The 23415-nt window shown below is 46.3% G+C and overlaps 2 protein-coding genes across 2 annotated transcripts; one reads left to right on the forward strand and one right to left on the reverse strand.

Moving 5' to 3' along the window:
* Nucleotides 1–292: 292 nt before the first annotated feature.
* On the forward strand, nucleotides 293–16603 carry LOC144108880 (uncharacterized). Its single transcript, XM_077642113.1, has 4 exons — nucleotides 293–730; nucleotides 7269–7507; nucleotides 13099–15021; nucleotides 15490–16603. The coding sequence occupies exons 1-4, from the start codon at nucleotides 449–451 to the stop codon at nucleotides 15860–15862; spliced, it is 2817 nt and encodes a 938-aa protein (XP_077498239.1). The 5' UTR covers nucleotides 293–448; the 3' UTR covers nucleotides 15863–16603.
* Nucleotides 16604–17489: 886 nt separating this feature from the next.
* Nucleotides 17490–21024, reverse strand: LOC144107108 (uncharacterized). The gene is made up of 2 exons (XM_077640095.1): nucleotides 20722–21024; nucleotides 17490–18044 (listed from the first exon to the last, which is right to left on the reverse strand). The coding sequence occupies exons 1-2, from the start codon at nucleotides 20734–20736 to the stop codon at nucleotides 17706–17708; spliced, it is 354 nt and encodes a 117-aa protein (XP_077496221.1). The 5' UTR covers nucleotides 20737–21024; the 3' UTR covers nucleotides 17490–17705.
* Between the last annotated feature and the right edge of the window lie 2391 nt (nucleotides 21025–23415).

Consider the following 23415-nt stretch of genomic DNA (forward strand, 5'->3'; position numbering starts at 1 on the left):
ACCGAAAAGGAAAGCATCGTAAAGACAAGCGCTCGCCGGTAGAGTCCGATTTTTGCCGCCAGGCGACAAACGCCAAACAACAAAATTTAAGGCCTCACTCCTAAGCTGCGAAGAGCTCAGTGCACATTACTGCAAACGGTAATCCGCGAGCACACACTGCAGTGTTCAGGTATTTTTCCACACCGGATGGCGCGAATGGGGCGTCTGCACAAAAGACGAAGCGGAAGGAGCTCGCGGGTGCGAGACAGCCGCAGCACGTGGCACGCTCACAGGGCTCATTCAGCCTCAAGACCAGCGTCTCTAGCTCCGCGCTCTTGGAACACTGCTCTCCTAGCGTCCGCTCCGCCCACTGCTCTCGCCCCGGAGCGGCTTGCTGGCCAGGCGCCTGCCATCCCGCGGTACCCGCGAGTGGACACGTCCCTCATCCCGGAGGCAGGGCGACGTGGCCATGTCGGCGAAGGACCAGATTCGCCAGAAGCTCGACGAGCTCATGGGTACCGGCTGGGACGGCGTCAAGAACCCCCTCCACTACTCGGACCCAAAGGTGTGTCGCTGCTTCTTGCTGGGCCTGTGTCCACACGACGCACTCGCCGGCACCAAGATGTCCATGGGCGCCTGCTCCAAGATCCACAACTACGCGCTCAAGGCTGACTACGAGAGCAGCTCCAAGACCTGCCGCTCGAACCAGCACCGTTTCTACGAGCTCACGGTGCTCACCTACCTCCAAAAGGTCTGTTCTTATTTTCCCTTTTATTTTTTATTTTTTTGCTCAGTAGTGCAGCGGTGAGTTTGCATTTCAAACCCTCCCACCTGACTTCTTAATTCCAAGAGGCAATGTAACAGTTCCGTTCTGTTACTATGGATAATAATTTGGTGACTACAGCCTCCTCCGCTTGAACTCAAACTCACCAAGTCATTTTGTTGCTCATAGTCGACAAACGAGTTGGTCGCCGCACTTGCGACCTCGGTGGCATGGGGTATGCGACTGCACATACCTCTTTGACGACGATATAGTCTGTCCAAGAAAGTTCGCGGGGCCGCTGGTGAAAGAGAAGCGATTCCTCTTCTCTGGGCTACTCACTTCTTTTTCTTCCACTTCGTCAACACACTTATCGTTAATAGAAGAAGGGTGAATTGCCAAACTATCTGCCTTACACTCAGTAAATTTCGTCGTGAAGGCTGTAGTAATTAGGCTGCCAGTCAATACTCGTAGAAATAGATTGAATTGCTAAATTAGGTTGTGAATCGCGGTCAAGTTTACTGCGTTTAGCGGCGCCGTAGACACGCCAGCTGACGATGGCGGCACCCAACGTCCAGCCTTGTAACTAACCTATTCATATCTCGCGCGAACTTGTGTGAGCAAGCACTTCAGGCGATGAGGTTCTGGATGTACAGTGTTTTTAATGGCAGACATAATTTCACCAGCGAAAGCACGAGACACCAGGAGAACACAGGGCAACGCTAGACTAACCATTAAAGAAAAAACGCTAGACTAACAACCGAAGCTTAATCGAGAAACGGCCAACCTAGGACACCAGAAGGCGCATGCGTATCAGACACACTAAAGAAAACAACTAAACAACAAATACATACGTGGCGATCCACCAAAGAGTGGATACACGCTCAATATCTGGCGAACAACAAAAGGTACATAATTTTCTTTTTCTTTCTTTCTTTCTTTTTATTTTGACAGAACTGGTTACAATACAAGACCGAATAACACACATTGGTATAAAGCACTGCCAAGGTAGACGAGGCAAAAGGCGTTTAATGCACGCCTGACGAGGCCTCGTCTCCGGAATATTGCATCAGGACAGACGAGTGGCCGGTCGCGCCAACAACAAGAAAGAATAAGGAGGAATAAGAATAAGGAGGCAGCAAAACTGTGCAGTTACAAAACAATCAGAAAGATTCGGTACAAGACGCCATTATTAGAAACATCAATCACTAAGCAGGTAGAATACAATGCAAAGGCAATACTCAAGATACAATGGAATACCGTACATAAAAAAACACTTAAGAAAAAATCAAACAAATTAAAACAGCATACATCAAAACAGCGTAGTTATGCTTTATCTAGTAAAAAAGTTTTAACTTGTCTCTTAAAACTATTTACTGAGTTGGAGTTACAGGCTATTTGAACAATTTCCTGAAACATGTTTAAAAGTGCAGGGATTTGAAAGTCAACCGACTGCTTCCCGTAGGATGTTCTGATCAGGTTTGAAGTAAACAATACATTTCTCAACTCGTAGCCACAGTGAGCACGTTCATATGTTGCGAAAAAGCCTGGTTGATCACGTTTAATTTCGTTGTATATTCTGAGTGCTAGTACTTGGCGAAATACGTTAGTAAATGTAAGAATCTTGTTTTCATAGAAAAAACCTTGAGTATGTTCACGTGCTGATAAGTTTTCAATAAATCGAATCGCTTTCTTCTGCATGATATGAAGCCGTTCAAGATTGCCCTTTGAAGTCGTGCCCCATACCAGTACGCAGCAGTGTAGTCGTGAGTAGATCATTGCATAGTACAACTGTCGCTTGAACCACGTGGGTAAAATGTACCTGAATTTGTTTAGGATACCTAAGGTTTTCGATATATTGGTGCAGATGCTATCGATGTGTGGTGTCCAGTTAAGGTTTTCGTGAAAGATCACGCCTAGAAATTTCTGTTTGCTTACTTGCGTTATCACTTTTTTCTGAAATTCTAGCTTTAGATAACAATCTGCTGCCTTATTTTTGGGTCGAAATATCATGTAGTTTGTTTTTTCTGTGTTCAGCACTAGCTGATTATGATATAACCAGATAGACAATTGTTCAAGCCATGCATTTGCTTCTGTTAATATGCTGGTTAAGTCGGTTCCTTGAAAAAAGATATTTGCGTCATCAGCGTATAAGATAATATCAGGAGTTCGAGGAATACATACAATGTCATTAATATAGAGAAGAAATAAAAGGGGACCTAAGATAGATCCCTGCGGGACACCATACTGTATCAGTTTAGACGTTGATGTGAAGCTATTGATTTTTACAAACTGGTAACGGTTATGTAAGTAACTTTTAATTAAGTCGAGCGCGATTCCACGAATGCCATAGTTACAAAGTTTATTATATAATATATCATGTTTAATCGAGTCAAAAGCTTTCCTAAAATCTAAAAATATGCCTACGGTATACATCTTATTCTCAATATTAGTTATTATTTTTTCTTTGATGTTCAGCAAGGCAGATTGAACTGTTTTTCCTTTCTGAAAACCATACTGTTGTTTTACTATTATGTCTTTCTTTGATAAGAATTTGTAAAGTCTATTATTTATAACATACTCAGGTATCTTTGAAAAAAAAGGTAATACAGATATAGGTCTGTAGTTCGCGAGAACATCCTTAGGTCCACCCTTATGTATTGCACAGACGCGGGCAATTTTCATACTGTCTGGGAATATACCATGCCGCATTATGTTGTTGCAAATATGGGAGAGGGGGACGCAAAGAATATCAGATACCGCTTTCACTGGTCGGACAGCAATGTCATCATAACCACAAGCAGAAGAATCTTTCATATTTTTTATCACTCCTTCAATTTCATCTGGTGTGGTTGGCGTCAAAAAAATTGAATCTATTTCAGTATTACTTAGATTTAGGTATGAACTGACCGAGCTGCTGCGAGATGCACCAGCCGTAAGAAAATGATTGTTAAATAGGTTTGCTAGTGACTCACCGGCGTGGCTTGTGCCATCTACGACTAACTCATGGGGTATAGTGTCACTTCTCTGCGAAAGAATTGAATTAAACAAGGTCCATGCCTTTTGAGGGCAGTTGTACACTGCCGTAAACTTGTTCATGTAATACGCTGTGCGAGCTTTCTTTAGTTCACCACTTAACTTATTTCGCAGTTTTTTATATTCTGACAGCTTATTTATATCTTTAGTCTTAATAAACGTGTTGAACAAGTCATTTCGGGCATTTATCTTGTTTAATAAATCGTTTGTGATCCAAGGCTTTCTTGCACGCTTAGGTTTTTTCAGAATTCTTGCAGGGAAAGCATCATAATATTGTTGAGTTACCTGTTAATTTGCCTGTCAAACTTGCACACGCACACTTTTGCTTAGGAAAATAAATTCCTTGTTAGTGAGGTATAAAGACAATGCACTGACGCATGTGTCACTGCCTCGAAAACTAATATGGTAGGCCTCCAGGATTTCTCTCTCCTCTCTGCTGTTGCCTTTTCCGATGACTGACATGTTGTTAAAAGCCGGAACACAATCTTTACAACTCCGGCAGTGACGTGGGAGATTATTTTGATCAGACAAATCTCTCAGAGAATTGCTATGTTCGCGTGCGCGGTCATTAACACATCTGCCAGTTTGGCCCGTGTACACCCTACCACATGACAGGGGTAACTTGTAAACGACACGAGTCGAACAAGGAACGAACTTGTTCGCATGATTCACATTGCAGCTCTTGGACTTCCTCCCTTCACTGGCCTTCGAGATTCGTGAACATAAACCAGAAAGCTTACAACGTGCAGAGAAGACCGCCGTCACGCCGTGCCGTTGTGCCAGTTTCTTCAGGTTATGTGACACACCGTGAAAACAGGGCACCACTTCAACTTTCTTCCCCTCCAGTCTAACATTTCCGGGATCACGTGTGTTCTGGTTGTTTATTTTCTGCAGCATCGGCTCACCAACAGCAGTCAGCAGGTCAGCCGGGCAACCCGCATCACTAAGGCGGCGGACTTGCTGGTGAAAGCTGTCATTCACTGCATGATGACAGCTCTTCTACAAGGCATTCCTTAAGCAAAGACTAGCTATGGCTCTTTTTATCAGCTTGGAGTGCGATTAAACATATGGCAATAGCGCTTTCTTAGTTCTAGGTGAGTACCTCCAGCAGATGTGGCCTTCGTTAAAGGTTAGCATTAAGTCTAAGAACCGAATGGCATTGTCACGGGGCATTTCATGGGTAAAATTCAGTGTATTAGCACAGGCATGAAAAATTGCTGACGACGGTTGGAAGCGAGTCACCAGGTGCAAGCTTAAGAATAATTAAAAAATCGTCAACATATCTAACAGACGAAGAACGTGGTCGTCAATTAAGCTGCGTCGAAGAGAGTTGTCAAACATGGCCAAGAAAATTTGGCACAACACCGGAGCTACACTAGCACCAATACAAATGCCCTTCTTTTGTACGTACTTTTTGCCTTGAAATTCTACAATAGTGGACGACAAGTAAACCACCAAGAGTTCAATGAAAGAGTCCACATTCAGGCCACGTGTGTTCTAAAGCGCAATGGCACCAGACTGTTCGATGAGCTCGCGCACTGTACCCAAGAGTTCAGCATAGGGTATGGAGTAGAATAAGTCTTCTATGTCGAATGAGAACGCGGAGGTGGCACCAGGAATGCCCTCCTTCAGTGCATCAACTACGCTGGCGGAGTTTCGAACTTTTGCGGTGACACGGGACGCTCCATAAACGATCGACTACGTGAACACGCAACAGATATAGAGAACAAGTCACGCAGAAACGATCCTGCATTACATTGCGCAGAGTTCAAAGATTGCGAAGCGCGCGCATCTCAATCGGACCACTATCATCGCCCGATATAAAGATGAGACCCCGAGCCTCATTTTGGAGGCCTGCCATATAAAAACCTAGGTAACACCTGTATCAGCAGCCCGTCAATAAATCTATTACCTAAGGAACATGTGTATCTTAATCAGTGACGCGCCTTTTTTCAGTCAGGTTGTGTGGATGTGCGGTATCTTTTTCTCATGTTTTTCTTTTGTTTTTACTCATGCCATTTAATTTATATGCTGCCTCACCTGTAGCAATAAACCATCTGGTTGTCTCGTCTTCCGTTGCGCTGTTTTATCTAGTTCTTCCAAGAACTGCAGTCTGTCGTTTCTTGGCATTTCTGTTGGAAAGGTTAGGCCCCGGCTACAGAAATAAGACACGTCAAGTACATTTTCTACCGTATGGTCCCTTTTGCCAGACATTGTTAGGTTCATTACTACAAGGTAGTCGTCAAAATATCTTAAAATGCGTTTTACTTTGTCACTGTTTATCTGCGCGACAATACGCTTGTAACAACGGGCTAAAAAAATGTCACTAAGTTCGGCGGCGGTGCAAGGACCAATGCATATACCATCCTTCTGAACATATTCTGCACCTTCATGCATAACAACAGCCGTCGAAAGGTAAAACGATACCAGGTTTAAAAAGATATCGATTGACATGCCAGTAGCATTCTGGAAGGACACAGGGATCCTACTTTCAATACAGTAGCGCAAGGCAACCATGATTTCCTCCTGTGATATCGAGTGCTCACTCGTGAACGGCGAGGCAAGGCAAGTTGCACTACGAACCACCAAACGTGCAGTTCGTACATTGCAAAGTCGGTGTCGTGTACCGAATCCCGCTCACTTATGGCAAGTCATTCGTTGGCCAGTCTGGTCGATGCCTAAATGATCGGCTTAGAGAGCACCGCTTGGCAGCGGGATCTATATCGCCTGGGGGGAATCTCGCTGATCACTGTAAAGGCTGTGTTATCGAACGATATCCTGGCGACCCTGACCCTATACCTTCAACTCCTATCTTCCAGGAAACGAGCTTGCTATCCAGATAAATTCGCAATTAGAGTGGGAAAAATTTTGAAGCATTATGTATTGATATCGAAGGAACACATTCTGTATGCAATCCCTCGATCTTTCCAAAAAAGATCCTGAAGTGTGGCACTGCTACTAAGCGCGTGTGATTTTCGACACTCTGCGAAGATTTGTAAGCCATGTCTTTTTTTCAATAAACGGCAGCTGTAGACTAGCGTCTGTCCCGTGGGTATGTGTTACTCTTTCTTCGTGTCGAAACAAGCGCCAGGAAATATGATTGCGAATAATTTCCAACTAGCCCAAATTCACGCTTTAATAAACTGCACACCAAGTAACGCGGCAGGAACCAAACTATCAGCGGAGGAGGTGGTGGTAAAACTTTATTCGTCCCGCACGTCTTATTTCGATAAACGGCAGCTCTAGACTAGTGTCTGTCCTGTGCGTATGTGTTACTCTTTCCTCGTGTCGAAACAAGCGCCAGGAAATATGATTGCGGATGATTTTCAACTAGCCCAACTTCCCGCTTTAACAAACTGCACAGCAAATAACGCGGCAGGAATCAAACTATCAGCGGAGGAGGTGGTGGTAAAACTTTATTCGTCTCGCATTGTCTTCGGCCATCGACAGAGCACCAGTGACTGCAACTTTTTTCGATTTCTCTTTCCGGCAGGTGATCCGCTCGTGCGAGATCATGGACCGTGCTAAGAAGGGCCGCCTGACGCGTTGCCAGTCCAACTCGCGGAATGGCCGCATCAGCGACAAGGAGGCCGAGCTGAAGGCCTACGGCGAGCTGGTCGACAAGAAGCTCGTCGAGGCCGAAGAGCTGGGCTCCAAGGGCAAAGTGCAGGAGGCGTTGGCCGTCATCAGGGACGTCGAACGCCTCAAGCGCCGTCGCACACGCATCGAGATGTGAGTCCCGCATTGGGCATCGTTTAATTATCTGTAGCCTTTAGCTTTTTGTACGTAGATCTCCACTGTGGTTGGCCTGTGAGCAAGGATAGCAAGTACGGCTGTAGCTGAGAATTTTTGTAGGCTGTAAATCGGCTAATGGTTCGCATTATACGATACAGATTGATGTCATGTATAGGTATCAAAAAGACCAATGGCATCGTTTGTTAAAAGTTAGTTTGTTTTCTTTAAACACTGGTTGAACCTGAACGTTCTTTATGCAGGCTGTAGCTGAATATTTCCACTGACATTAGTCTTAACGGTGGCTTCCAAAATGAAGCCTTGTTTCTCGTACTTGGGTGACTTCGGAGCAGGTTAGCTGGGGCTATAAAAGTCGGATCGTCTGAACATCTGTTTGAATGCACTACAGCAGCCTGGCTAACTCAGTCGATGCAGTGCGCTCACAGCGGTGCTAGCCAGTCAGACTTGTTTTAAGCTTGCTACGAGACTTCATTTGTTGACTTTGGGATGATGATTGTTGATGTTGACGCAACTCAAATTGTATGTTTTGGTTACAATCTCGAGTTCACGTCATCAGTTTTACTGTGATTAATGAGTCGTCTTAGCGGTGCCGGTACCAAACCATTCAGTCAGCACTGACTCGGCATCCTTAAATGTGGGGTTTAGCTTCAGATATTGACCTGATCACATGCTATCTCGATAAAACACTGCTTTATGGTACATGCCCATAGCTTAGCTAAACTGCTACACCAAGAGGCTTTTTTTTCCTTCTCTTGAGAATTTCCATGCCATCACTGCATCTAATCGCGCACTGTAATGGCGGAACCTCTTCTCTTAGACCCTATATTGAGAGTTGCATCATTTTTCGCTTGTAAGCCTCCAGACAGGTCCCTCATCCCGCAATCTGTTGCCGTACACTAATTTCATTGCTTTGGATTTTCCCGCAGTCGCAGGAGTATGCCAGTTTCAACTGGACATTTCAGTGCAAGCAAAAATAAATTAAAAATACTTGGGAACAAGAACAGGAAAGAATGAAGCGTACCCCTCATCTCATTATCGCCCGCGAAATGAATACCTTCTACAACTCCGTACCGAACCCCATTAAACTTAATAAAAAATTATCAGGCTGAACCTTCCCAATGGTTCTAGCCGTAGGCGGTCTGAACCACGCCTCCCAGTGATATAATTGGCAGTCTCAAACGAGATGTGTAATTCTCTTCATACGCTATATTCGAACGTGATCTTTGCGTCTATAGTCTCGACGCTCATCGTGTCATATTCAAAAACTCGCCCGAATGAAAAAAAAAGGACATTTAATACTCCTTGTAGCATTATTGCTAGGCGGCGGAGTGGTTCACCTGTCGCAGAGAGGAAAAATTGTAAACGCAAAGGACAATGTAAATTGTAAACACTGTGCATCTGCATGGAAGGCGAACCCTGGCATTGGAAGCCTTCCTGAGAGCAAGAAAATACGTACTAGGACAGCTGTTGTCTTAACTATGCCATAATAGCAGCGCCAACTTCTGTTTATATGTATGAAAAACGAGCTATTTGCAAAGAAGATAAAAAAATCGTGTCGGCGTATGGATCGGAGATAAGACATAAGACATGTATAATAAGGTGACGCTATCGGTTACAGGCAGAGGAGAATATCGGTACGCCAGTGCGCAGGCGCAGGACGTTAACGCCCCCCCCCCCCCCTCCGGTAACTGTCCTGCGCCTGCGTACTGCCCCCCCCCCCCCCCGCTATTCCCCTATGTCCCTAACCGATAGCGTCGCCCTATTCTAAATGATCCTAGCAAGTGCGCCATTATTAAGGCGGCACTATCAGGCATTATCAGTGAAGAACAGGCAAATGATTCACAAAAGGCATCAATTTCTCGAAATTGCCGACGCGGCATCGAAGAAAAAAAAACAAAAGAGAATTCGTTGTTGACATCTAGAAAATTCCTCAGATGTAACCTGTAACCGTCAGTCAACTGCAAGTCACTCTGAAAATGCACTAGACCAAAGGGGCTTTCAGGCGTTCCTTGTTAAGATTGTTTCGCTGATTTTTTTTATCGTGTTCGCCACCTATTGGAAAATAATGACCGCAAGCTAAGGACAGGTAGCAGCCTCAAATAAAACGGGCCATGTTACAAACTGCCTACGACACAATGCGCATGTTCTAGGGTCACTTAAGTCTTGTCGAAAGGGCCATAGGTGTCAGGTAAAATATGACTCTCATAAATATAACAGAGCTAGACTAGTCTGCAAGTCTGCAAATAAACTCGGGATCTCTCCTTGTTGTAAACAGTTCCTGTTTGAGCATACAAAAAAAAAATAGGGACCAAGATCAACAAGAGCAGCTCCTATTTATTTTTGTTGCTCCCGTCCATGTCTCATTGCACTGCTGAAATATGAGCCTTATTATTAAGCAAGATGGCGGTGAAGAATCCTAATTTTTTGTTTTATATGTAGTAATATTTTTCGATCCAAGTTGCAATACTTTCGCCCGTGAAAGAAGAAATCCGAAACGCTTCTCTTCTAAGGGAAAGTAGTCAGAAAGAGAACTTATTAACTAGTGTTATCTTTCCGCACGGTAGTAATGCCGCAAGATATCTTTAGCTCTTTGTTGCTAATATAAGTGGTATACTTGCGTGTGACTGTGAAAAACGCCTTGATATCTTGTCACGCGTAGGCGTCAACTGTGAGCCTCGGTAAGTAGAGACATCCCATACAATGCACCCGTTTGCTCAGCGGTTTGTATGAGTACCTTTCTGTTGATACAGAATAAAGACTATTTTCTCGGAAAGTGAACTAACTGTACCACCCACTAACCTCGGGTCTTCTTTAGCGAGAAAGCTTTCGAATAAACAGAGTAAGTACCTCTTGTCGTTCGGTAATGCATATTGCTTGCCAGAAAGTTTGTAAGTAGGGACATTGTGCTGTGGTTTGCACGTTTTTGTGATTTCGTTGCCCTTGTCTTTTATTGTGCTTCCGCTTTATCTTTATTATTTTTGTGGTTCAGAAAGCTTAGTATGCATGAAGGCTCTTTCGGGGAGTGATATCAGCGTTGGGGATGCACTAAATAATGAAATCACTGCATGAAAAAACAAATTCGTATTTTCCTATAATGAAATAGCTAAGCGATTGCTTGAAGCGCTCATGTAAGCGTTAAAGCCGTGGTTGAAGCTTGTTAAATGACGTGACATGTGCTTGTAAATTTCCTGCGTGTCCCTTTTCTGGAGTTCGCCCTTCTTAGGACGCGTTATTTTCAAAATGTCTTGACCGTCAAGCTGCCAAATTATAGCCATCAGGAGAACCCTATCTACTGCCGTCTCTCATAGTATTCTGCACCAATGCCGAAGCTCCAAAGACTCGAATATTATGAAGACTAATTGTTGGTCCTTAGAGATTCAGATAGATAAAGAGAGAGGGGAAAGACCGGGATGTTAACCAGAAAGTTTTCCGGTTGGCTACCCTGCACTGGGGAAGGGATTGAGGGGACTAAAAAGGGGACAGAGAATGAATAGGAAACACGGTCACAATCTGTCAATCAAGGCAGCCGTTCGTAGAAAAACAAAACAGTGCCTTGTAAGCGTTGATGGCAGTCGACTGTTGTGGCCACGGACCGAGAATTGTATGAGACCAACAGCACAGCACTGGATGCGCTAAGACTTTCCAGTGTGCCATGATGTTAACCAGGTGACCCGTGAACCGAGTTGAGATTGGCATTTAGATAAACATTAACAGGCTGGGTGACCTTGAAAAAAAATAGTAAGAAAACAAGGGCGATGGTTTTGGCTGACCTCTTACAAAAAATATGATAACTTATACGTCCTGCATAGACAGTCTATATATTGTAGTCTGAAAAAAAAAAAATCTTGCAAGCGCATGCACTTAGATATTTACTGCAGACTCGGGGAGCAGATGACACGCAGACTGACCCAGAAATGAGCGTCATAGCCCTGCGGAGGCACGCTTGCATCACTAGACTGAGGCAACACAGTCACGCTTCTTCAAATGTCGTTTGTTGCGTTAGTGGTGCGCTGTCTCCATCACGTATTTGTGCCAAAGTGAAAGGCTAGGTAATGTACAGCAGAACACACAAACAAATCGACGGCAATAGAGGAAGACAAGCAGCTCCTAATGAAGCGATTCCAGAACACAGTCACGATTTTTTTTTTTCCGTAGCCGCGAAGTCAGGCAAAAGGTGATAGCCACGTAGGACAGAACGCCGGCCGTCAAAAGAACCCGGCAAAAGGAAAAAAAAAAGCAATATTACGACTTCTAACGTCACTCAATTCGCTTCTCCTTTCTTTAACTGTCTATGAGTCATCATTGTGGGCTCTTTCCTTGCGTTTGATACAACACACGTGTTATATCTCTCTTTCTGAGCACGCCGTTCGTTGCGTCGTAAAAAAAGTACCCATCGACAGACTTTCTTTGCCGTGAGCGAATTGAAAAGGGACTCAGCAGCGTATACGGTGCGAGAAACAACATAGCATTATGCGAAATCAGCTGCCGAACAGCTGGCGGGGTACTCGTTATGCAACGTGTGCGCCCCCGGGCCAGCTAACACAGTAGTAGTGTACCGAGCGAGGAGCGAGAACTTCTGAAACAGGTAATTAGCAGCTTTCGTTACAAGCGCCTAACGAGTCCCCTGTTCCACAACTTCTGCGGGCGTAAATAGCATTATCATCAGCATATTTCTTTTGGCAATTTGTGCTGTCACAGTCTATACAGTTACCCTCACTCGGCGTCAAAGCGTCGAATTAAATGCAGAGCACGTCAGTTTAGGGCACACTGTGCTTACTGCACTAGTGTAAAAGATATAATTTTTGATTTCGCCGTGAATTATTTGGAGCGTTGTGAGCATGCACTTTTTGTGTTGCTCACGCCTTCCTAGGCTTGTCGCATAATATCGCGTATGAAGGGTTTGTTGCTCAAAAACATGAGTCGATGAACCATTCCGCTTTCACATATGTCGGGACAGTGAAAACTAAGCAGTGACATAACAGATATTTTCGGGCACCAGTGTAAAGCAGGTGCATACGTATAGCAAACGCGGTTCATCACGCCCTTCTGTTTTCAGCAGGTTAAGAAATAAAAGTAGTAAATCACTTCGTCAGGGTACTAACTCTACCCTGCGCTTCCTATTTTTAGACGCAGTTATTCCAGTTTTTTAAGCGCAGAGCATACAAAGCAATCCCTCGAACTTTAAACTTATAGCGCTCGAGAGTAGGCTTACTTCTGGGAGCTGCAGTGTGACCCATGCAATAGGATATAACGGACGTGCCCCATCACACAAAACGGACAACAAATCCGTTAGACGGCAATGCATAACGCGCTTCATAAACCGTTGAACTGCATGATAGGCTTAGAGTACCGTCTGACATAGCAATTTCACTTTCGCTTCCCTTATCTACTGATAATGGTAAGGATGTAGGGATGTGGGTTATCTTTCTCACTTTTCTGCTTATAATCCGGCATAAGCGCCAAAAAAAAAATGAAGCTGCGTGCTCTAAAATTGTGCCTAACGCCTCATGAGCAAGGACGCCGAGATTTCGTCTCACGGTTTTGCTGCGGGGCCTGCCGCTTTATCCCAGGTACCTGGACCGCAGGCCCAACGAGCCTGTCAAGGAGCAGAAGCAGAACATCTGCGAAGAGTGCCAGCTCTGCATCGGCCTCGACGACAACGAACAGCGCATCGCCAACCACTCGAGCGGACGGCTGCACAACGCGCTTCTGGATATGCGTCGCAAGATCAGTGAGCTCGCCAACAACCTCGAAAAGGCCCAGGTGCCCGGCGACTGGGCGCGATTCGAAGTTTCTCAGCAGCAGCAGCAGCCGCTGCCGATGCGCTTGAGCTCGCGCCTCGACCTGGCATCGACCAGGGCTCACAGCTATTCCCCGAGGTCTTCGTCGTCTCGCGAGCGGCGCGGCCGAAGCCGCAGCAGAAGCCGCAGTCGCAGAAGGTCGTACAGCTCGGACTCCTACAGCAGCTACTGCTCATCACGGTCTCGGTCGGGGTCACGCTACAGGTCGCGCTCCAGGTCTCGCCGGTACTCAGATAGCCGGTCCCGGTCCCGCTCGAGGTCGCGGGGCAAGTCGCGTTCAAGGTCTTCGTGCCGGTCATGCTCGAGGTCCACAAGTAGCCGCCACGGCCATCGCCACTCCCGCAGCCGGTCTTACAGCCGGTCTTACACTCGGTCTCGCAGCAACTCGTCTGGCCGCTCACACTGCAGTGGGTCTCACTGCCGGTCGAGGTCGCGTAGTCGTTCCGGCCGACGTGCGTCACGGTCCCGAAGCCGCTCGCACTTGAGCGTCTACCGTGACCGTCGCCATCACCGCGGAGATCAGTCGCACCTGTCGCGCAGCCCAGGCAGGTCAGTGTCGTCTAAACAAGACAAAGAGGAACGAAAGGTTGCCGATGGGTCCCACGGTCCCAAAAGTGATACGAAAGAGCTTAATGTTAAGGACGACTCCAAGCTGTCTTCTGCGTCCAAGGATGGTGGTCAAGAAGTGGCTGTCGTCAAGGGTTACAGTGGGCCATCTGGACCATCGGCCAAAGACTCAGCAGAGAATGCGGTGGCTAGGAATGACAACACAGTGGGCTCTGGACAACAAACTTTGGCAACTTGTTATCCAAATATCAGAGGACACAGATTGACCTCAGTTAAGAGTAACACCACGCTGGAGGATACCGCTAGGACTAAAGCAGCGGAGACGCCAGCGAATCTCGGTGCAGTCGGTGAAACGAAGTCCGTGGAAGTCACTCGAGCTCCTGTGGAACAGTTGAAGACCGAAAAGAGCAAGGCACCTCCCACGCCTGAGGGTTCCAAAGCGTCGTCTTCAACGAAAGCGAAGCCCCGTACGTCAGGAGAAAACAAAATGGCCGCTAAACGGAAAAATCCATGTTCTAAAACCAAGGTTCTCTGCGTCCGAGAAAATCACAGATTGAGTGCTATCAAAAAGCATGTCATCAATTTCGCAACCCTTAAATTGTTCTGTGCTTCACAAGGCCTCCGAAAGCAAATGAAGAAAGAGCAGTCCGGGGAACAAAATCTCACCACTGACGAAACGGTCACAGAGTTGCCAACGAGCGTACAACCCCCAAACGATCGTGCGACTTCGCAAGCTCATTCCGAGGCAGTTCAACCGGCCGAAACTGAGACTACGCAATCCTTGGTCTGTAGTGATAGAGAAGGCACGAGGACAACAGGACAAGAGGGCCGGAAATCACGCAAGCAGATCTCTAAGCAGGATACTTCTACTGCAAGCATCTCCTCTGGCAAGTACCAAGCGTCAGCGGAGTCATTAGCGGAGGCGACCCCGAAAGTTGCGAAGAAAAAAAAGAGGAAACAACCGCCGCCAACTAAACCTACTCCAAGAAACTATCGTGGGAGTGAATGTTCAGAAACCAGCAGTAGCAGCGTGGAGACATCCAAGCCCAAGAAGAAGCCAACCAAGAAGCCAAAGCAGTCTGTCCCGAAAAGTACCAAGGCAGACGCATCAAAGACAACCCGAAAGTGAGTGTTATTTTGTTCTAGCTTCTGCGAAAGCAGGTTGTCTTATATTAAACGTGACACCTTTGAGGCGTGCTTACGCAACGATAGGGCCCCGATGTTATGCAGATCCACTAGCCAGAATAGACTGCCACATTCTAGAACTACTTTCTTGATTGACCTGCTAAGCCTACCTTTTAGCGTGGAGGTGGTACACGTAACTCAGTGTGCAGTAGACAATAGCAATGTCGATGAACTGTGAATAACTATGCCCGACCATTGCAATGGTAATGTAAAGGCGGTGCATTATTCATAAGGTCAGTCTTTCTTAATTGAACAATTATAACCTCTGCAGCAGTTTAAGAAAAAGGTGCCTTTAGGAGTTTCATGTTCTATAGCACGCACATATTTTTCGCCGCGGTTATCATGAAATTTTTTTTTTTGCACAATGTCCAAGAAAACGCTAAAGCACCCTACACTCGGCCCCTGCAGGCCCCCAAGACGCCTCCTTAATTCGCCGTCTGCGGACGAGAGCGAGTGTTCGTCATCTTCGTGTCAATCGCCTCCTCCGAAACGCGCCAAGGCCAAGGGGGGTAAGCGGTCACGCCGGAGCCCAGTTACTCCGACTGGCAGTTCAAAAAGACGTGGCGATGCTTCCACCAAGGCCTCAAAGAAGAAGAAAGCCAACGCCAAAAAACGACACAAGTCATCGCCCGTTAAAAAGGCTTCCGCCAAGACGAGCAGCCGGAGGCAAGCGTCCTCCAGCGACACTTCCTCAGAGAGCGACTCGGAGGACCGCAAAACAAGGCGCAGAGTGAAGTTAGTGAAGAAAGTGAAAAAGGTTAAGCGCAAGAAGTGCAAGTGAAGGGTGCTGTCTGTTTTTCGCGGGAAAAAAAACTTTTCTTTTAGAAAATGACAACTTCTTGAACTGACAAAGCAGTGCCGGCAGACTTGGGAGAACAGTTTAAACACTGAAACTTGAGAACTTTGGCAAACTTTCGGTCGTCAGTTTTGCGCTTAGCAAGAATTAAATGCCATCAATCCCGCCCTTACTAATTGAGAAGCCTGGTACGCTGGCTTTGCCGTTCGCCGCGCAGTGACACTCAAGACTGGCACAACATCTCCATCGCGAAAGTTTTTTATTTTTATTTTTCTATGAAGGCCTGATTATCAACTCAAAAGCGTTCGTCCATGATAAAGGCGTGAGGAGGCCGTGGATGGCACAACTTTCAGCGCACGCATAAGACATGGTGCGAAAGGAAGACCAGCACATTTGAGGCTCCTAACGTCATCTCAATGCCCTCTTGTCGTCTGTGTCTACGACTCTGGTTCCAGCGGCAGTGTTTCTCTGCTGCTACCAAGGAAAGGACTTCGACTTATTAAGAGACTTTTAAAAGGATTGTAGACGGTGTGTACAATTTTTTTCTTCTCTGCTGCGTGCGGTGACATTTACTGGATGTGGAACAGTGTTTTGAGTGCTCGTGTGAGTTTATTTTACTGTGTGCAGGACACCCGAGGATTCAGGAAACAATGGACAAAGAGCGCTATTTCAGATCTCTTAACAGAACGTGTGATCTTTTGACAATAAAGGCATATTTCCTCCGTCCTCTTCGTGCTATTCCTAAAGACCATCTCATCGCGGTCCCTATCCACGGCATACGTTCCAGGGCTGCTGTACCGTGCGACTGTGTGCACCCAAGGCTATATAGTCTCGCGGGCAACGTCATTCACCACGAAAATTTCATGAGGTGAGAACTCCGGCTTTGCTCGTGCTTCTACGAAAACTCTGGTCAAGGTTCTGAATTACGACCGCTTTGGGGTTCTCCCCACTGTGGGCAGAATAAATTCATATTACTACACTTTACCTTTTTAATTATTGCGTAATTATTATTGATTAGAATTCGAAGTGTTGAAAATTGCAACTAATCCATAAATTTAAATTTATTGCAAGTAACGTTCAGTTACAGGCGCGTATGGAAAACAGCAATGCCCTTCTAAGATGCTTGCCTCTTGCAAACACTTTATTCTTGCAACCGAGGCCATTTTTTTGCTACCATTCACTTGCCGAGCCCAATACGAAGTTTGCAATGACCGGAACTGCTGCGCTGTATCAACGCCGCAATTTTTGGCGGACTTCATACTAAACGCGTCAGTGTGCTACAGGGGCACGTGCATAGCTGAAAAATTACGCTAACCTAGAGTGTCATCTTCATGTGAAGATATGTGCTAGAACAACTTGCAGGCGCTGGCGCGAAACCGGCATAATTGGTATGGACGTCGTCTTAAAGCCGTTATACACCGCTAGTTTGATCAATGTTTCGAAAATAACCAAAGGCTGGAGCCAACGCACGAAGATAATGTATTCCTACTCGGCTGTGTTTACCAATGATATAGCAGCGTTTCAGCGAAGTAGAAGCCACACCATAGACCTCGGGACCGCGTGCAGTGAAATTTCGTTGTACTTTTAAAATGAAACTAGACCGTGTGCTAATATTGTTTATTTTTATTTGAAAACAGTTTCTAATTTTATTGCACTGCGAAAGAACAAAATGACACAGAGCTAATGGCGTACGAGCAAACATCACTAAGGTCCGGGTCTAATGCAATCCGATCCTGGTATCACCGAAAGCAATTCAGGTCATGCGTAAAGTCCACCTCTCCACCTCGATACATTACACAACGTATGCTACATAGTCAATCGCTTGGTTTCACCACCACCCGTATCCTCCGTAACCGCCGTAACCGCCGTAGCCGCCGTACCAGGGCCCTCCGTATCCGTATCCATATCCGTACGAGGGGTAGCCATATCCGTAGCCATATCCATGGCCGTAGCCGTGTCCATGGCCGTAACCGTGCCCATAGCCGTGGCCGTAGTGTCCGCGACCGTGGTGGTGGTGAAGGCCTGCCAGACCGAGGAGACCCAGCCCGCCCAGACCACCTAGGCCGGCGTGGCCCAGCGCGGTCAGGTACAGCAGTTTCTTCGTCTTGAAAGCTACGGTGCCTGTCACCAGCAATAGCAGCAGCAGCAGCATGCAGGACACAGTCTGCTGCAGGAAGTGGAAGATAAGAATACGAGTGTTATCAGAACAAATTCCTGTGCACTAGACGTACAGCGTCGACAACTTTATCAGTGGTAGTGGACGGCTACAGATCAATTCAGAAGATGGTTGGGTGTTCTTTGAAGTACACCAAGGTATGAGGGTCCACGGGCAAATATTCATTCCTGCGCTGTGAAGCAACGCAGGCCAATGGAAATCATAAGCATGAAGGGCATGAAAGCGATAAGAGTGAGATAAAAATATTTTGATAGTAACTGACACGTTAAGGAGAATGAATGGACTATTGTAGCGATAGCTACACTACGCCACCTCTTCGAGCCGTGGTTGTGCACGGTTGTGCACGGGGTGCGGCTCAGCGCGCCGGCGAAACCGAGCTGCAACAGCTGTGCGCATGCGCCATGTCAAGTGGGACGAAGATGAAGGAACGCCCGCCAAACGGAGCGGCGAAATACTGACTTTGCAATTCGACTGAGCGAGTTCCACTCGGCCAGATGTAGCTATCGACTCACCCCAGATTTAACCAGAGCTAAACCACAGCCATTTTTTTAAAGACAACTAGCGTCAGCTTTGCAGTCGGGACAGCCCTGATAAAATAAATTTGACAAACAGACTTATATACAAGTATATTTTTGTTTTAAAAAAAAGAAACAAAAGTGAGATCCCTTAGATGTTGCGTCGAGGGAGCTGTGCAGCAGGATTTTTCTATCAGTGATTAATGAAAAACGACTACAATAAGGAACTCCTTCTTATCAGGGCATACGGTACACAGGCACGCAAACATTTTTTTTTAAATATTTTTTTGCATAATCATGCCGTTTACTCCGCCTACGGTTAAAATACGCAGAGCGGAACGCTTGTTTTGCTACCATAAAAATGCAATTACTACCGTGAGTACTTTTCCTCTACACAGGTACCACCTAACATTGCACTGCACAAAGAACCAGAAAGATGAACCACATGAGGATGTATTAAAAATTACGTCTCCAAGTAGAGCACGGCGTCAAGCCTCACCCTCGGACCATTGAGGCAAGATTATGATTCTATTGTAACAATGCACGGCAAGCTGAGACAAGGGACGTCATGGTTAAAGTATTTGGTCGTCAGGGGGTGGGGGTAATTACCTACCATACTAACAAACATTCCTCCCCGTGTTTAGACCCGTAGCAAAAAAAAAGCGAGAATAAAAGTGATAAGAGGCCACACCTCGCAGAGTTATCACGGGTCCAAATTAATCAAGTACAAATGAATCAGGAATTACAAGTGTACGAAAAAGAAAAATTAGATTGCCGATATGAATAAAGACAATTGAGACCATGGTAACACGGGTTCGTAATGCGATATCAAAGAGGGCAGAGGGCTCTAAGCAGGAACATTTAATGGAAGCCGTGATGAGGAAACGGAGGAGGTGATCGAGTTGGGTGGCACCAACCGCATAAGGAAGGCTAAGACCTTGGACCCCAGATAAGCAGAACACCAGGGCAAGAGAAACCCCGTAACCATCGGAAAGCCGGTGTTCGCCGTGCGATTCAAACCCCGCACCTCGAACTACTACACTACAGCTGCAGTATTTTCACTAAAGCACTTTTGATTTGGCTGCTTACGCGGATGTCAGTAACAGTCTACCAATCATGCGCCTTACTCTTCTGATTGATGAAACTTGATCGGAATGTTATGTCTGCAAGACCCTGCAAGACCTATTGTTTGACCAGATAGCAGTCGGACAACGAATTATCTTTTTTTTTGTCTGGTCTGTTGGCTCCATAGAAAGTTTTTCATACACGTATCATTGAAATGATCATAACTGGTCATGACTAATTATCAGAACTGATCATATATTATCAATATAGAAAAAATAAGGTTAGGGCGCCACGCATGTATGCTAGCACAAAACATCCGAGTGCAGTTGTCCAGATATCTACCAAACTGATCGCCGTCGTGCGAGATGAACAGATCAGGCAGACAGTTGAACAGCGAGGCGAAGTAAGCAGCTGCATTTCTAAACAAACGAACCTCAATCGCGTGGCGGCAGATGGCGCGACAATCCATGACGATCCCCCTCCCTGTCCCGCTTAGCCGGTGCAATCACAGCGCAGCAGGTTAACACTCTCTATGAACAGCAGGTGTGCGGGAGCTTTATATTAGGGCGCCAAAAGCGTTCTCCACATACAAAGCCCCATATATAGGTGTCACAGTTAAAGATATTACGGATAAGCCTGTCACGGATGACGTTGTCCGTATACAGGGTCATTTTTACCGCGCTCTATTTGCGACTATAAAATGCAAGAAGCAGGTACGTCAATAATAATGGTTTTGGGAGGAAAGGAAATGGCGCAGTATCTGTCTCATATATCGTTGGACACCTGAACCGCGCCGTATGGGAAGGGATAAAGGAGGGAGTGCAAGAAGAAAGGAAGAAGTGCCGTAGTGGAGGGCTCCGGAATAATTTAGACCACCTGGGGATCTTTAACGTGCACTGGCATCGCACAGCACACGGGTGCCTTAGCGTTTTTCCTCCATAAAAAGGCAGCCGCCGCGGTCGGATTCGAACCCGGGAACTCCGGATCAGTAGTCGAGCGTCCTGACCACTGACGTCAAGAAACGTCAAGAGACGTCAAGAAACGTGTTTTCGCGTCACCCGAGAACACAAAAGAAACGCTAAACTCACCGCAACAAGCCTCATGATACAACTTGCACCCTTTGGGACCCGTCGTTCTTATATTGTCTGCGCCGCAGGAGCAGGAGCGGTCCCTCGCGCTTCCGTCAACGCGCAGCGCCTTTCTCTGGCAGATCCCAAAAGCAGCACGCAGATGCAGAGGGCTCCCCCGACGCCAGCATCGGAAAGTTTCTTTTCTTTCCTCCCCCGCTCGCCGAATGACGAATCAGGACCGACCAATGCGGGCCAGGCGGGGCAGCCCAATGATTTCGGGCGCGCACCTTTCGCCCCTGTTTCCGCGGCGTGGAAAGCAAGCGTTCCGTACCAGCGATGCCGAGACGCGGGCCCGAAAACGCTTAATTCGCCCAGAGAGGAGCCGCGAGTGCAAGAGAGCACAGGATGGGGGAGAACGTACGGATATGCCGTATCTACCCAGATTTAAACGTCCTACCTTTAAGGGAGAAATCCTCTTTGTGGGTGTGTTAGTCGGCCAGCTACCACGAGGTATCGCACACTGTTGCCCAGGGGTGACAACTTATTTATTTATTGATGCGAAAGCATTAGATGGCTATGTTGACGCCGGAAGTGTCCGTAAGATGTGTCGCCAGAAGTTGGTCCCCCGTTACGTCACTGGGGTCCCCGTTCACCATTTCTGATCGCGATAGTAATAATTGGTGATAGGGATGATGATGTAAGTGGTGATGATAGCAATGATGATGACAGCGATAACAAAAAAAAAGTCCTGGGTTTTTGTGCCGTGAAGTTCCTATGAAATGAAAAAGGCAGAGAGAAATATAGGAAAGGGAAATAATATTTCAGTCCCGCTCTTAGGCAGACTTAAGTGCAATCTTGCCATTTATTTATTTAACACGTAATGCTGTCCTCATCTCCGCGGTTGTTTCAGGTTCGGGACAGAAAATGCAGCGAATACAAATAAAAACTTGGGGTGCACCTACGTAAATAAAGTTTTATAAACAAATTTTGATCGGACTGCGATCGGTGCACGCGGCTGTGTAAGTGTCATTAATGCATGCTGCGTTAGTGCCCTGTTATGAGTGTCATGACTTGCGCAAGGCTTTGTTCTCTATATGTCAAAGGAAGAAACCTTTGCGCATGAATTCTTATCACGATCGACCATACTGTCACCGACAACAACCTCGTTCGTAAGTAGGGATGAACTGGCCGATGAACTCGAAGCTTTCTTCAGCAGTTTAACGTTAACTATTTAGACACATTGTAAAGTACATACGTTGGAGGACATTCTTGTCAAGCTTTGTTAGGTGTGGTTGTGCATTTACAGAGCACCTGAATCATACCTACCAGCAATGGACTATGTAGTTTTTAGATACCGTAAGATCTCCTCTTCCCAAGCCCAACATAATCTTACGCATAGAATAGAGTAAGTCGTGATGGCCTGTAAATTTGCGCCGAAAAATAGATTATTTATACAAAAGTATGAAAAAGAAAGCCCATGTTATTCGCGGAAAGTGCAGTGGACAGAAAGCATAGTCTGATGTTAGCTATGTCATGGTGCCTAAACTCGAGTTATCACGGTACATCGTACGCGTGGGCCCCTTGTATGCTTTTGGAAACCACCTGTGCCCGCCTTCTCTTTCTTTCCCGCCACAGTCTAGGCAGCAAGAATAAAAGGCCAGCAGCAGAGCTAAGCCTGCTCAAGTGTGTGTGTGTATGTGTGGGTACGTGATTGTGTGTGCGAGCGCGCGTTTTTCTCTGTGTTTGCCATTTCCATTAGGCGTGGCTTTACCCCCGCCATGCGGAACCGAAGCCGCAGTGGCCATTTATCTTTGCCGCGCGCTGTGGCAGGTCACCAGAGAAAGTCACTGGAAAGGGAAGAAGGAAAGGGAGAGTGAATCTTCGCTCTGCGCGGTTCGCACGGTGCTGACAGAGTTCACATATATGTGCTGCGTATATGACCCTGTGTACAGGGAGTATAAGCATATATGAATTATAGATCGGGCCTTATTTTGTAGAAATTACAGTGAAAGGTCACTTGAACGAGCTTTTCATTAAACTAACTTAATGCTGCAAAAAGCCTCGGCGAAGCACCCTACTAATATGGAAATATTGAAGATCACAGTCCTTTTTTTTTTCTGATAGGTAGCAAAATATTTCATTTGCAGTGTTTCCAACATTCGCATCGAGCAGGTAAGTCTGTCATAGAAAACTATTGGGGAACGTTGTTAACAATAGCGAAAACGTTAATGGCAAAAAATGCAAGCCTGTCGGATTTCAGATACTGAGCTCTGTCGCCACCGCATTAAAACGGTTATCGTAGAGTCCTTTTTTACCTGCCGCGGTGACTCAGTGGTTAGGGCGCTCGACTACTGATCCGGAGTTCCCGGGTTCGAACCCGACCGCGGCGGCTGCGTTTTTATGGAGGAAAAACGCTAAGGCGCCCGTGTACTGTGCGATGTCAGTGCACGTTAAAGATCCCCAGGTGGTCGAAATTATGCTCACCTAGGTTCAAAGCTGCTGCCTATCAAATAGGCATTAGAACTAAAAAAAGAGATGCATGAACCGCAGATGAACAAAAAAGTGTACGATGTTGGGAAGGGCTAACATAAAAGGTAAGCAGCAAATTACCACATTTAGGGAAAAACCGCGCAATAGACAATATATGCGTAGAGCTTTCAGTTTTTCAGAAACCACTGGGATATTTGAAATTTACTTCGGTTCATCGTAGGG

This window comes from Amblyomma americanum, chromosome 10 (genome assembly GCF_052857255.1).
Source record: "Amblyomma americanum isolate KBUSLIRL-KWMA chromosome 10, ASM5285725v1, whole genome shotgun sequence".
Lineage (NCBI taxonomy): Eukaryota > Metazoa > Arthropoda > Arachnida > Ixodida > Ixodidae > Amblyomma > Amblyomma americanum.